General features: G+C 40.6%; 1 protein-coding gene across 1 annotated transcript; it reads left to right on the forward strand.

Moving 5' to 3' along the window:
• The first annotated feature begins 8,892 nt into the window (after positions 1-8,892).
• Positions 8,893-10,344, forward strand: LOC112201592. Its single transcript, XM_040512858.1, is given in 2 exon segments — positions 8,893-9,592; positions 9,594-10,344. Coding segments are annotated over 2 exon segments (678 nt in total). The 5' UTR covers positions 8,893-9,358; the 3' UTR covers positions 10,038-10,344.
• The last annotated feature ends 5,478 nt before the right edge of the window (positions 10,345-15,822 follow it).

A 15,822-nucleotide genomic window follows, 5' to 3' on the forward strand; every position in this document is an offset into this window, starting at 1 on the left:
TAAAATCCAATGAGAGAAAAAAAAATCAAGCGCTTACTCAATTATTCACAGAGAAACATACATTATGGAATATGAGGTTATGGGTGTAAATTTTAAGAATGGTTTCTAGTTACGAAATGACCTAATAGAGAGGCAGCACAATCTATTTGGGAAAAATGCCTTGAGGTGAAATCTATCAAGGTGGATTTGGGTGAGGCGAAATCCCCTCAAGGCGAATCTAGGTGAGGAAAAATCCCTTCAAATCAAATTTAGGTGAGAAGTAATTCCCTAAATGTGAATCTGTATGAGGAGAAATCCCTTCAAAGGGTAAGGAATAATCCCCTCAAGGTGAATCTAAGTGAGGAGAAATCCTCTCAAGGCTAATCTAGATGAAGAGAAATCCCCTCAAAACAAATATGATGATGAAGATGGTGGAAGAGGAAAGGTAGTGGAGGTGAAATATATGAATATTGACAATTTTCTATGGGTGGATGATTGAACTAATTTATATGTGAAAGTAATTTTGATCATTCCACCTAAGATGAAAACCACAGATCTAGATCAGCTAGTCATGGTTCTCAAGAGAATATTGTTTATGGGAGGAGGAGTAGAGGTGTAACTAATATATGATTGAAGTACACCATTTGATGTTGCTTTAGTTGCCTTAAGTTTTGATTCTATCAGTTTAGGCACAGAGCACAATGGGATCTTAAATGAATCTCATGAAGGCAACAATCAATTTCGTTATAACGCTTATGGATATAATCAATATAGAGATGTACATGACCAATCATTCAATTGGATTCATCCTTATTATCCCCTTATAGGAGAAACAGTTTGTAGCTCCAAAGATATTTATGACTATTATATTCATCATTACAATTCATACTATATGGATCATATGTTTTGGTCTGATTGTTGTACTTTCGTAGACCACGGAGCAACTTTTCAACCATAGTCTATTTTTTGATGTAAATCCAATAAATTGACTCTTTTAAAAAAAAATTTCTTTTTCTAAATATCCTTGATATATATATATATATATATATATATATATACAAATTTTCTTGGCTAAGGATGTCCTTACCTTAGCCTTAGGAATGGATTTTCAGTTTTTGCCCACTTTTCGATCACATTTTCACATCTTAACCGTTCAGTTCTTAGTTCCTAATGTATAGATCATCTCTACAAAATTTCAGCCAAATTAATGATAGTTAAGGCATCCAAAACCTACAATTTACACGAACGAACTGAATCTGTCGAACCGGAACCATTCGCGTATATTGTTGTAATTTGCAGTTTTGAATGCCTTAACGATCATCAATTTGGTTGAAATTTTGCAAAGATGATCCATATGTTAGGACGTAAAAACTGAACGGTTAAGATGTAAATATATGATCGAAAAGTGGCCAAAAATTGAAAATCCGTACCTAAGCTTAGGTAAGGATGTCCTTAGCCAAGAAGGACTGATATACAAATTTTCTTGGCTATATATTTATACGGTACCCCATTTTTTCAAAGTTTCGATAGATATTAAAAGCCAATATTTTAATACTTGATCCCTTCATTTTTTTCCTCTAGCACGACATCACTTGAGGTCAACAACATCGCCAAAGGGTGACAAAGCTGAAGCTGAGGTCTATAGTGTTTGATTACTTGTTATTGGAACTTGATTTCTAAGGTTGCATTATGTTAGTTGAATCTAGGCTAGGGTTTTACTTTAGGTTTGCCTTTCATCACTGTCTTTTGTCGTAGTCTGGAATTCCAGGTGAGTCATACTTTTTTTGGAAAATCAAAATTATTAGATGAACAAAAGGGACATAACAAGAATTCTCAGCCAATAAAAGTCAAACAAACTAAATAGAGGCAACAAGCCTAAAACAAATCGAAGACAAAAAACCAAAAGAACAACAACCCAAAGGGCTAAACACAAAACCAAAGCCTCCAAGGGGAGGTGTTGATTCTCCATTCCACAAGAATAGCATGATTCATTGAAGAATACTTCATTTTCATGGATAATAATTTGCTTTTAAGGTGAGTTATATTTGTAATGCTTCCTTCATTTACATTAATAGATTGACTATTACGTCTCGTATTTCAATTTACCGGGTTTCCTAGTCATTTGAAAGGTAAAAGATAATTACTTTCACTTTTTTACTTTGTTTCGATACTTTTAGTGGATCAAAAAGTTGACTTTTATTTGGGTCAGTTTTTTAGGAAATTTCCTTCTAGAAAGTTGTAGAGCATGTTAAACCAAGTTTGTAAACAGGCTGCACGTTAAAATCAGAGTTGTAACAAAGAAGTTATAAGGGTTTAAACACAATGGTAAGTTTGTAATTTTGGGAGGTCATTGTAGTATATTGGGGTGTTTCCCGAAGGGGAAACATACTATTTTCGGGGTCTTCCATTTTGGGAAGTCGGAGAGAGAGAGAGAGAGAGAGAGAGAGAGAGAGAGAGAGAGAGAGAGAGAGAGAGAGAGAGAGAGAGAGAGAGAGAGAGAGAGAGAGAGAGAGAGAGAGAGAGGGTAGACCTGCGCTGAACTTCTCGGCCTCGCTGGCACCGATTTTGGCCACCTCCAGCCGTGAAACTGGTCCCATCTGGACCGTCTCCACTTCCTCTTCCTCCCTATGGTGGCAGCTTATGATGATTATGATGGCAGAAGGCATAGCAAGCAAGAACTCCAGCTACGTCATCTGCGGTTTTCTGGCTAAATCTCATTATTCCAGCCACCTCAGGCTGCGCCACTACCCATATCTTGAAGCTCTCTTCTTCGTGGTACAAACCTAACCAGTGGGTAGATAGCGAGAAGAATCTAGAGGTTTTGAGGTAATTTTTGATAATTAGACATGAAATTGAGCTTTGTCATAGTTGAGAAAGTTGTTGGTTTTGATGTAAGGATCATGTTGATGTAATTTGGTGACCCAATTCGGTGTTTGACCGGCGGCGCGTGTGGCCGATTCCGGCCTTCTAATTTTGCTAGTTTGGTTCAGATTAGCATGTGGAGCATGTTGGTATGTATTTTGTGAAAATCGGAGAAGGTTTATTATCGATTGTGATTTTCCGAAGTGCCGGGATTCGATTGTCGATTTACAAGAATCTGACTATCAAATTTCTCTCGATTCTACTCTAGAATGCTTAAATCGACGAATCGATTGTAGTGGTGAAGTTTGGGATGAATAAGAGAAGAAATGGAGATGTTGGTTTATAAGGGGTTTGGTTTTAGAATTGTACTTAACTTTTGAATCGTTGTTTACGAATTGTAATTTTGTACAGGACGAGGTAACGACACATTGCTCGACGATGATCCTTATGCTTGGGTGCCATGTTAGCCGTATACTGTGAGTGACCTTTGATTTTAAATGATGCATGCGTATATTTTTCTAAATTATTGATTTATTTAATTATCTTTTTATTTATTGAGCACATTATTTGGTTTTGGATTATAATTTTGGCATTGATTGGTTTTCCGTTATGAATTTTGGATATGAGTTTGTTATGCTCATATTTGGATTTATGATTTATATTGATTTTTGACGAATTATTTTCTGAGGTGACTTCCGGAATTAAACATTATATTTTGGGTTATTATCACAAATGGTACTTGAACTTATCTTCTATTTTATCGATGGTACCTGAACTTCAATTTTGATCACAACTAGTACTCGAACTTTTCGATTTCATTTTAAATGGTACCTAAGGCCACCTTCGGTCACTATTTCGGCCAAAAAAGCTAAATCTAAAAGAAAAAAAAAAGGTTCAAGGCAAGTGTATTACCAATAAATCATCACTATATATGATCGCAACCATTGAAATCATCAAAAATCATCACTATGACTTCCTCACATGCCGTTTTTAGTCAGAATAGTGACTGGAGGTGGCTCTAGGTACTATTTAAAATGATGGGCTAAATACTGGTTACTACCCTATGGTTTAGGTATAAAATCAATTCAGTCCCTGGACTTCCAATTTCATCAAAAATACCCCTGTACTTTCAATTTTAATCTAATAGGTCCAATTCGTTAATTTCCTGATGTGGGTTCCAGTTATAGTTGAGTTTTTTGTTTAAAAACTTTTTATTTGATAGATTTCTAATAGTGGAACCCACTCCTAAACTTACTATGCATGCCACATCATAAAACATAGGCCCCATATGAGCCACGTCAGCAAGTTAACAGACTCAATTAATGGAAAACTAACAAATTGGACCTATTAGATCAAAATTGAAAGTGTAGGGGTGTTTTTGATGAAATTAGAAGTTCAAGGACTGAATTGATTTTGGACTCAAACTATAGGGTAGTAATCAGTATTTAGCCCTAAAATGAAATTGAAAAGTTCGGGTACTAGTTGTGATCAAAATTGAAATTCAGGTACCATCGATAAGATTGAGGTATAGTTCAATATCTCTTACCAGCGGAGCTGATATGTTTTCACGAGTTTTCGAGCTTAAAGAAATATGTTTTATAAATGTTGCATGCATTGGATTTTATAAAGGAATAAGCGTGGGAAAGTATAAAATCTCATTTTCTTTACAATTACTTATTTTTGTTCACTCACACTAATGTTTTTAAAGACATGAAGTATAAAGACATTGTTTTAGGGAATCAGAAATTGAGAGATAATCGCTGTGTATTCTCATTGATAATAGGGGCCTCTTTATATAGAGGATTACAATGCATAGAGTTAGAATCATACAAGGAAAGAGAATCTCTAGATTCTTCTAATTGAACCCTATTACCACTAGGTCAAGTATCCTAGAGTTTGGATTAAACACAAATAGAGATATCCTTAAACACTCCCCCTTGTGTTGTCCAAATGCGGTGCTTCCCTCGTTGCCTCGTTAAAAACCTTGCCGAGTAACAAAAACCCAGTGAGACAAAAATAACCTCAGTCGAAGGGGAAAAAGAGTACAACACACCCTTCACGATTCAAGACGAACATGTAGACATCTCCCCCTGATGTCTGTGCCTCCCTTTGATGACTACGATCATGGGAGTTTAGATAATTTCCGCAAGCCAATCCTTGCCACATGTTTCTCTATCGTGGATTTGGGCAATGACTTAGTAAACAAGTCTGCCTCATTGTCCTCAGATTGAACCTAGTTCACTTTGATCTCGAGGAGAGTCTGTTGTTGCTGATTATGCTTGGTGTTATCGCTTTTGATGTAGCCTTGCCTCATTTGTTCAAAACAAGCAGCATTATCCTAAATGCTCGTAGGCTCATCTGTGGTAGAATTCAAACCACAATTGTTCGAACATGCGTAATTATGGATCCAATCCATATACATTCACGAACCACTTCGTGAAGAGCAATGATCTCTGCATTGTTCGAAGATATAGCGACTAGGGCCTATTCTGTAGACCTCCAAGATGTCACGGTCTTTTCCCATGGTGAACACTTGACCGGATTGGGAATGACCTTTGTGTGGGTCAGATAGATACCCAACAATAGCAAAACCTTTCAAAACACATGTCGTTTTGGGATGGGGGTAGTGGACACAGGCCAGTGTTGGTGGCGTACCTGGTGTGTGATGGGTCCGAATCCATCATCTCTGTGTAGGGATAGAACAAGCCCATATCAATCATACATCTCAAATATCGAAAGATATCTTTTACACCAATCCAATGGCGTCGCGTTGGCGCAGAGCTATATCTAGCTAACAAGTTCACAACATATGAGATGTCCGGTCTTGTGCATTGGGATAAGTATAATAATGCACCTATTGTACTAAGTAAGGCACTCCTGCCTCTAACACATCTTCGTCATCATTCTTTCGACGAAGAGGATCCTTTTCAGGATCAAGACTATGGACGATCATGGGGGTGCTTGAAGGCTTGACCTTGTCAAAATGCTTAAGCATCTATCGACACGATGCTCAAGTTCCAAACTGAGCCATAATCGTGTTCTCCCAAAATCCTTCATCTCAAACTTGGATTTCAAGTGTTCAGCGGTTTCCCTTAACTCTTTAAGGGCTTCTAATGAAGATCATGAACCGCGATAGAATCCAAAACTTTAGTGAGCGTTTCAATCTTATTGTAAACGCGCTCCGTGGTCTAGAGCCTCTTGACTTGAGTAAATGAAGTTCACCATGAACCTTCATGTATATTCCGTATCTAGATCCCCATAGAGATACGTAGTGACCACATTTGTAAGCTGCATGTTCAGTTATTCGAAAACTACCAAACTGACAAGGTAGTGGAGTGCAATGACATCCATTACGAGAGAATATGTCTCATCGTAGTCGATTCCATGGTGTTTTATGAGAAGCCTTGCGCCATAAGGCGAGATTACCATCTCTTTTTCTCACTACGCTTTCTAACGAAGACCCATTAGTCAATAGGTTTTATGTCAGGATGTGTTAGCATCTCTAGCTCGAAAACCTTCCTCTTCGTTAGAGAATCCATCTTAACCTGGATCGCATCTTTCCATTTAGGCCAAATCTCTCTACGTTGGCATTCATTCATCAACGGAGCGTGGTTCGATATCATCTGACTCAACAAACTCATGCGCAATGAAATACGCAACTGCATCACCAATTATGATGGAGTTTCTATCTCACGTCTCATGTACACTAGTGTAAGTTTCATAGAGCTCTATATTCTCAGGAACAGGTTCTGACGTTGAGGCGTCCCCCAACGATAACCATAACCCGGAAGATTCTCATAAGACGGATTTTGAGTCTTGATGATCAAAGGATTGAAATGTGCCAAAGTATCCTTCGAACTCACGGGCCTCCCACGCATCCTAGTTGGGGCCATGGCCTGTAACGCCAGAGTGCCACTCTCTTTGGCGTTGGCACCATGCCTACCTCCGTGTAGGGTGGCGCTACGTCCTCTCGTAGGGACGTTCTTCCTTGCAGGCTTGTTTGCAGCATATTTGTGTGATCTCGTCACTTTAACAGGGATCGAGATGAGACATAGTGGGGATAGGCCACGACAATTCCTGTCGTTCCTGCTGAACATCTGTGTTCTTATCTCCCCCTAACGATGGGAAGACTGTCTCATCAAAGTGACAACCTGCAAATCTAGCGGTAATGAGATCGCCTGGTAAGGGCATTAAGTGGCGGACGTAGTTACCCATTCGTCTGTAAGGACTTATCATAGAGCGCTGTGGCGGCACAATTAGCACATAAATGGCTCACTCAAATATGCGTAAGTACGATACTTGTACCTAGTCACTAGCTGTAATGCAGAGGTACATTGAGTGGCGGTGGGTCGTAGATGAATTAGCATAGTTGCATGCGATATTGCATCACCCCAAGCGGATAGAAGGAGATTGGTGCGCATTACCAATGTCTGAACTATCATCGTAGTCGTTTCCGCAAGACCATATGGGTGTACATGGGAATGTGATGTCCAACATCAGTCCCTTGGCAATATCCATCGAAAGTCTTTCGATGTAAACTCTCTAGCATAGTCAAATCCAATTGACTGAATAGGATGATCTGGGGAGTGAGCCCGTTGTCTTATGATATGTGCTAGGAGTGTAGCATAAGCAGCATTTATAGGTGGACAATGGCATGACACGTGACCAGCGTGTTTGCGTGTCAACCAACATCATGAGATATTTAAACGTCTGCAGGTTGGTTGAATCAGTCCATAGAATCCCATTGATTTGATGTAAGAACAGAATGAGTATTTTCATATCCTTTGCGTAGGATGGTCTCAGTCCTAATTTCCCGAAGGAACTGGCTTTGCAAAATGATCGAGAGGCCCCACAGTTCGGCTTTTGGACTCCCCTATAAAGAAGAAAGGGGGGTAGAAGAAGGGATGTTGGAAGTCCCCAAGAAAAGAAGAAGAAATTCAAAAACTTCAAAAAAAGGGGAATTTTTAGAAAAGTTTACCTTGAAAAATTGCAGGAAATCTTGACTGAAAAGTTGGCCGGAAAAATGTCGTTGGAAAAGTTACTGTAGCTGCCGGAAAAATGGCCCGAAAAGTCTCTCGAAAGTGGCCGGAAAAGAGTTGACCGGCCGTTGACTGACCGTTGATCGGGGGTGCTGGCGTAGCAGCCGGTGCTGACGTGGCAGTCCGGATGATGACGTGGTAGCTGACTGGACGCTTGCGTGTATGATGACGTGGCAGGGGATTCTGCGGCTCGGCGGCTCGGTTGATTCACGTGGGCTCCGCTTGGGCCAGCTGCACGTGGGCTCGACTTGGGCTTCAGCATCTAGGCCTAGGGCTAACCGGAGGTTGATGTTGATTGAAGCACAGGTTCAGGCAGCGGTTCAGGAAGCCGGTTCACGTGGTTCTAAGCCGGTTTCGGTTTTGATTTTTTGGCTCCGGTGATCTAGGGTCCGGCTGCAGCTGCTGGTGAAGTTTGGTAGCAGTAGGCAGGGAGGAAAGCTTTGAACCGGGCAGAGGGACTTTCGCTACTTCCGGTGGCCGGTTCGGTGGTTTTCCAGCCGGTTCTGGGGGTGGGGCCGCCGGTTCTGGACTCCTGGAGTTGAGATCTTCAAGGTGGGCGGCGGTGGTTTTTGGGATTTGAAGGCTACGAATTTAGGATTTCAAGGTTAGGGCTTCGTGCTGATAACTTGTTTTAGGGAATTAGAAATTGAGAGATAATCGCTGTGTATTCGCATTGATAATAGGGGCCTCTTTATATAGAGGATTACAATGCATAGAGTTAGAATCATACAAGGAAAGAGAATCTCTAGATTCTTTTAATTGAACCCTATTACCACTAGGTCAAGTAACCTAAAGTTTGGATTAAACACAAATAGAGATATCCTTAAACAGACATGGAGTTTTTTTTCGACAAAGAAAAGACATGAAGCTGTAAAAGGTTAAAAAAAAACTCCTTTGACCTACTAGGGTATTTATTTATTTATTATTATTATTATTATTTAATATATATATTGTGACAGAAATTGGTCACCGTCATCGATATCGAAAATGGTAGTGCTCCACAACCTGAAGAAGATCCTCGTTGTCAACGTTATCTCTCCCATTTGCTTCCAAAAGTAGAAAACTTGTTGCGGGTGATCGAACACCCTCATGGTTTTCTCATCAAAATCAGAAATTTCTCTGCACTCGCATCATTACCTCACAAGATGAGAATTTCACAGTGAATTACTTGATAAACTCATGTGGGTTGTCACCGGAAGGAGCAATTTCAGCATCCAAGCGGGTCAAGTTGCGATCCGCAGCAAGAGCAGACTCCGTTTTGGCCCATTTCAGAAAGCATGGCTTCTCTGAAACCCAGATCGCTCAGGTTATTAGGTCATGCCCACAATTTCTTACTGCTGATTTTGAGAAATCCGTTTTGCCAAAGCTCGAGTATTTCAGCTCTGTTGGACTTTCAAGGCAGGACCTTGCCAAAACTATGGCTTTAACTCCAAAGCTTGGAGAAACGCATTATACCGATTCATAAATTCCTTAGGAGTATGCTGCCCCACAAATCTGTTGTTGCTGTTTTGAGGCGTAACTCACGGATTTTCATGGCAAACCACTGCACTAGTGTGTTGCCGAATATTAGGCTTTTGAGAGAAGTAGGTGTGCCCCAGTCATGCATTTCTATGTTGTTTCGTCATTTTACTCGCCTTGTGATTCTAAAGCATGAAAGTTTCTCTCAACTTGTGGGTGAGGTGAAGGAAATGGGATTCAATATGAAAAAACTCAACTAGCTTGAAGGCAATGAATGCATTGTGGTGTAGGAATACGTTTAATCGTAATCGCCAAGTTTATATGATGAGGTGGGGTTGGTCTGAGGATGATTTTCTCTCTGCCTTCAGGAAGTGCCCTCGTAGTATGGTTGTGTCGGAGAAGAAACTAATGCAAGTAATGGATTTTTGGGTGAACAAGATGGGATGGCCTTCAGTAATAATTGCCAAATACGCAATTGTTTGTTCTTATAGTTTGCAGAAGAGAATAATCCCAAGGTGTTCGGTGTTGAAAGTTTTGTTGTCGAAAGGATTGATAAATGAAAACTTGAGTAAGCCGTGTGTGTTAGCTTATGCGGAAGAGCAGTTCTTGGAGATGTTTGTGACAAAATTTGTCAACCAAATACCTCAACTACTGAGTGTGTATCAAGAAAATGTGGATCTCCAGGATGTAACATCTTAATTGACACCTTGAAGACAGAGTGTGTAACTGTTTAGCCCCCTGATGCTGCACTACTTACTGGTGGTAAGATTTTATTTATATTCAACATTGCTGGTACAGTTTTGCTTCTCTCTGTTGTGTTATGAAGATCTTGCAGCTTTATGATCCATGACTTTGATTGTGTCCTGATAATTCGCTTTCATACATTATAAATGTATATTCAGTGTAATCTATTTTGGAAGTGGAGTGATTGAAAAAGAAAACAGAACGATAAACTCTCTTGTGATCTGCATTCCCAAATTTTCCGTGATCTGCATTTATAACTTGGAGAACTATCTTAGGTGATCTTGTTTACTTTACTTTAATGCAAAGATTATAGTTGGAAATTTGGAATGATAGATCGATATCAGAAGGGACTACAAGTTTGTGCAGCCACATTAGCCACAAGGCAATGCCTCTGTTGGACTCTAACTGTGTGCTGATTAGTAATAGCCTTCTTTACATCATGAATTGTGGGTCCTGTCATAGCCTGAAATTCCTCTACTTATGGGAGCACATAAAGCATTTATGCTATGCCAACCCCAATTTGTAGGCCTATGTTCAATTATTCAAGTCTTGTTTTCGAAGGGACCGACGTCTATGTAGAATCTTCACCTTCTATTTCATGTTGATGGTAAACCATTTTGTTGGTAAAGCATTTTCAGAATCTCTTCCTTTCTGCTGGTATGAGCATGAGGTATCACTTGGTCTGTAGGCCTTAACCATCAGTAATGAATGGACCCAAATTCTTCGGTTTTTGCGTGGTAATGGCTGAATTCTGGGAATGTATTTACCTTTCGAATGCTCATTGTGTACACTTGCAATTTCAGTTTTTACTCCATGCATTCCTAAATATCCAGTGAACCGTCTTTTGGTGGCGATCACATTGTAGTGTTATGCCTTAACTTTCCTTCCAACCTAGACAGAATCGTAAGGCTCTCTTAATTTTTCTAACGATGCTTGAAACTCCTCGAGGAAAAGTAAATATAGTGTGCCTCATTGGCATTACCAAAAATGAAGAATGATGATGACGGAAAACACATCAGTCAAGGTGCTGTTTTTTATCAATGGGTCATGATCTTTTGGTACAGAAGATTTTTTATGCGCCAAGTTCAATATTGACGCAGTCGGATTGATAAATAGGTTTACCAGCAATAAACCTGACAAAAGGGTTCTGGAGTCCACCAGAGATAAAAGATAAAATTCTCTATTTTATTGATTAAAAGTTGAAAAGATAGGTTTTGTAGCCGCTTGCGGCAGCATAAATAAGAGAAAAGTAACCCTAGGGCGACTAACAATGAAACCCTAAAGCCCATGGGTAAAAACGAAAACAACCAAAAAATAACTAGGAAAACCAAAAACGGGGAAAATAGAAAAATGCAGTTTTGAGGCCCTAAACGATCCCGAAAGCCCGAAAAATGCCACAGCTCATAGCCAAGCAATGAGTCTTGTTTCTGGCGCGATTCCCTTTCTAGAAAGGTAAGGCACGTCCCAATCAGACACCGAGCTGTTTCGTGTCTACTAGTCACTTTTCGTTTTCCTCCTTTAGCACGATCCAACTGTTCTTCGAATTGGGCTGCCATCCGTTCTGCATCAGTCTCCTCCACCTCCGAAGAACTCGACCCCGAGTTCTCATCTGGATAAAGAACCTCATCTTCACGAAACTCATGCAGGTCAGCCACATTAAAGGTGTTAGAGATACCCATGGAATCAGGAAGGGCAACAACATAAGCATTGTCGTTGATCTTCCGCAACACCTTAAAAGGACCATATTTTCTGGGCTTCATCTTGTTATAGGTACCAACAGGAAATCTCTCCTTCCTCAGAAACACCATCACATCATCACCCTCTTGGAACACTTTTACTCTACGATGTTTATCAGCTGCAACTTTATACTTAGCATTAGTTTCTTCCAGCTTGGCCTTAACTTCGTCTCGAACAGCCTGCACATCTCTAGCCATGCCCTCAGCAGCAACACTAACACCAGGAACCTTAGGAAGCTTCACCAGATCAACCACATGTCGAGGAACATCAGTATAAACTAAGGAGAATGGTGACTTCCCTGTTGCACTATGCACAACACTGTTATAAGCAAACTCCACCTGTGGCAAAGTATAATCCCACTGTTTGGGTCGATCTCCACAAACACTTCGGATCATGTTACCCAAAGTTTTGTTAGTAACCTCTATCTGCCCATCAGTTTGAGGATGAGTTGTGCTGCTACGGTTCAAAGCTGTTCCAAACATCCTCCACAAGGTAATCCAGAAGTGGCTAAGGAACTTTGTGTCTCTGTCAGAAGTAATGGACTTGGGTACTCCATGCAAACGAACTACCTCCCTGAAGAACAGTTTGGCTATATTAGAAGCATCAGCAGTCTTCTTACATGCGATGAAATGCGCCATCTTGGAGAACCTGTCAACTACCACAAACACTGAATCCACACCCCGTTGGGTACGGGGTAATCCCAACACAAAATCCATAGCAAGATCCTGCCAAATATCTTCAGGAACAGGTAAAGGTAGATAAAGACCTGTGTTTTGGGACTGACCCTTAGAAACCTGGCAGGTTTAGTACTTTCTCACGATAGTTCCTGCATCCTTCTTCAACTGTGGCCAGAAATACCTCTCCTCAAGGCTAGCAATAGTTTTGTCTCGGCCCAAGTGCCCACTCAATCTCCCTCCATGCAGATCTCTGATCAGTTTCTCCCTCAATGAAGAACTAGGGATACATAGTCAGTTGCCCTTGAATAAATATCCTTCATTCTCATAAAAATCGGCAACTGCATTATTGTTGCTGCACTTGGCCCAAATCTCCCTGAAATCAACATCTTCCTCATACAACTCCTTCAAGAGATCAAACCCCACAATCTCCTAAGCTAAAGTGACCAGCAAGGAAGCCCTCCTACTCAAAGCATCTGCAACCTGGTTAAGAGTACCAGATTTATGCTGAATCACAAAAGGGAATTTCTACAGAAAACTCACCCACCTTGCATGCATCTTATTCACAGTTTTCTGGCTATTAAGGTACTTCAAGGCCTGAAGGTCAGTGAACAGTACAAACTCCCTCTGAATCAGGTAGTGCTCCCATTGCCTCAATGCCTGAAACATTGCATAAAATTCTTGGTCATAAGTACTCCATTTCTGACGAGCTTCACTCAACTTTTCACTAAAGAATGCTACTGGTTTCTTCTCTTATGACAACACAGCACCGACCCCCACGCCACTAGCATCACATTCAACCTCAAATATCTTGTCAAAATTAGGAAGAGCAAGAACTGGTGCAGTACAAAGTTTCTCCTTGATTAAGGAAAAACTCTTCTCTTGTTCCTCTCCCCATTGGAATTTGCCTTTCTTCAAACATTCAGTAATAGGGGCAGTAATGGTACTGAAATTCTTCACAAACCTCCTGTAGAAAGTAGCTAAACCATGAAAGCTCCGCACCTCAGAAACTGTTTTTGGAGCTGGCCATTCTCTTATTGCTCTCACCTTTTCTTCATCAACCTAAATGCCTTCTTCTCCAACCACAAATCCCAAAAATAACAGTTTGTTGGTATAGAAAGTACACTTCTTCAGGTTAATGTACAATTTATTTTCCTGTAAAGGTTCCAAAACTTGTCTCAAATGTACCAGATGTTCTTCTTTGGTCCTGCTATAGATCAATATATCATCAAAATACACCACGACAAAGGAACCAATAAAAGGACGAAGAACCTGGTTGATAAGCCTCATAAAAGTGCTGGGTGCATTAGACAACCCGAATGGCATAACCATCCACTCGAACAAGCCATCCTTGCTCTTAAAAGCTGTCTTCCACTCATCTCCTGGCTTGATTCAAATCTAGTGGTAACCACTTCGAAGATCTATCTTGGTAAACACATTGGAACCCTCCAGTTCATCAAGCATGTCCTCCAAACGAGGAATGGGAAACTTGTACTTCACCGTTATCTTATTTATGGCCCTACTATCAACACACATCCGCCATTGATTGCCCTTCTTAGGCACAAGGAGGACTGGAACTGCACAAGGACTCATACTTTCATGAATGAACCCTTTTTTCAACAAGTCTTCAATCTGCTCCCTCAAAATCTCATTCTCCTTGGGACTCATTCGGTAATGTGGCAGATTTGGCAAACTAGCTCCAGGAACCAAATCAATCTGATGTTGAATGACCCTCATAGGTGGTAGTTCGTTGGGCAACTCATCTGAAATCAACTCTTCAAACTCTCCCAACATATTCTGCACTTCCTTAGTGATCACCACATCTTCCTTTTCTGCAGCCAACAACCCTTTTATCACCACTGGGCAGTAAACTTCAGATTCTTTAAAGGCCTCCTCCATCTCAAATTCACTACTAGACAAGGTCAGAAAACTCTCCCCTTTCTTTCCACCAGATTTCTCAAATTGATACACAGGAGCCATAGCAATTTTATGATTATTCCACATAAACATCATCACATTATCTCTGCCTTTATAAATCACATCCACATCATATTGCCAAGGGTGTCTAAATAAAATATGACAAGCATCCATATCAATAATATCACACAAAACTTCATCTTTATAATGCTTACCAATGGATAAAGATACTTTGCAGGAATCAGTAACTCGAACTTGTGGACCTTTCTTGACCCAACCAAGGAAATAAGGTGCGTCATGAGGCTGCGTAGGTAACTGCAAGTATTCAACCAGCTTCTTGGCTACAAAGTTTTCACAGCTCCCATTATCCACAATCAAATTACACACTTTGTTATTGATAGAACAAAATGACCTGAAAATATTGCATCGCTGCCCATCTTCTTTAGGACATAATAAGACCCGCTGCAACACAATATTAACCTTTTCAGGAGACCCCTCCTCCGCAAACTCAGCCCCATCATAATCGTCACCTCTTCCTCCTTCTTCTTCATCTTCGATCATCATCATATTCACCTATAAGAGCAGTTTTTCTCCTCTCAGGACACACATTAGATCTATGCCCAAGCTTGTTGCATCGATAACAGACGTCTGTTGTAGGTCTAGCATAAGGATTATTAAGCCTCTGGTTCGAGGCCCTGTTTTGTGCACCACTAGAACTGTTAGAACTGCTAGCCCCTTTAAAAGGAGGATTGGAAGCCTTAAAAGCGTTTTCTGTTTTCTGCAGTGTGGTTTTACCCTTGTCAGTTGAGAAGTTAACCAAATCTGTGCTTCTTTGGTAGTTATATCTCTGGAAAGAAGAAGGTCGTGAAGGCTTCTCTAACAACTCTACCTTCAATGCTAGGTTTGAAGCTTCTGCCACAGTCCACACAGTGACTAACCCAATTTTCTCCTGAATGAAAGGCTTCAGCCCACTGATATAGCGAGCCACCTTCTGGCCTTCAGTTTCTCCTAGTTCATTACGCTCTGAGTAGCGTAGGAACTCAGCGGTGTACTCAGCCACTATCCTAGTTCCCTGGACACATTCAATATACAACATGTACAAAATCTGCTCATAATCATCTGGCAAGAATCTCTCCATCATCAACTGCTTCATTCTTCGCCATGTTCTAACACCCTGTTTCCTCTGCTTCCTTCGAGTGTTCTGCAATTTATCCCACCAAACTGCAGCAGTACTCTTCAATCTCCAGGCAACATGCTTAACCTGCTTATGTTCAGGCACTTCATAATCTCAAAGAATCTGTCCACCTGAAGCTGCCAATCTAGATAATCTTCTACACCCAAGTTGCCTGAAAAGAAAGGAATCTCAGCCTTGACTTTGTAATCCTGGTCAACTTGTCCTTGGTGTTCATGTT

Source organism: Rosa chinensis, chromosome 1, assembly GCF_002994745.2.
Source record: "Rosa chinensis cultivar Old Blush chromosome 1, RchiOBHm-V2, whole genome shotgun sequence".
In the NCBI taxonomy this organism is placed as follows: Eukaryota; Viridiplantae; Streptophyta; class Magnoliopsida; order Rosales; family Rosaceae; genus Rosa; species Rosa chinensis.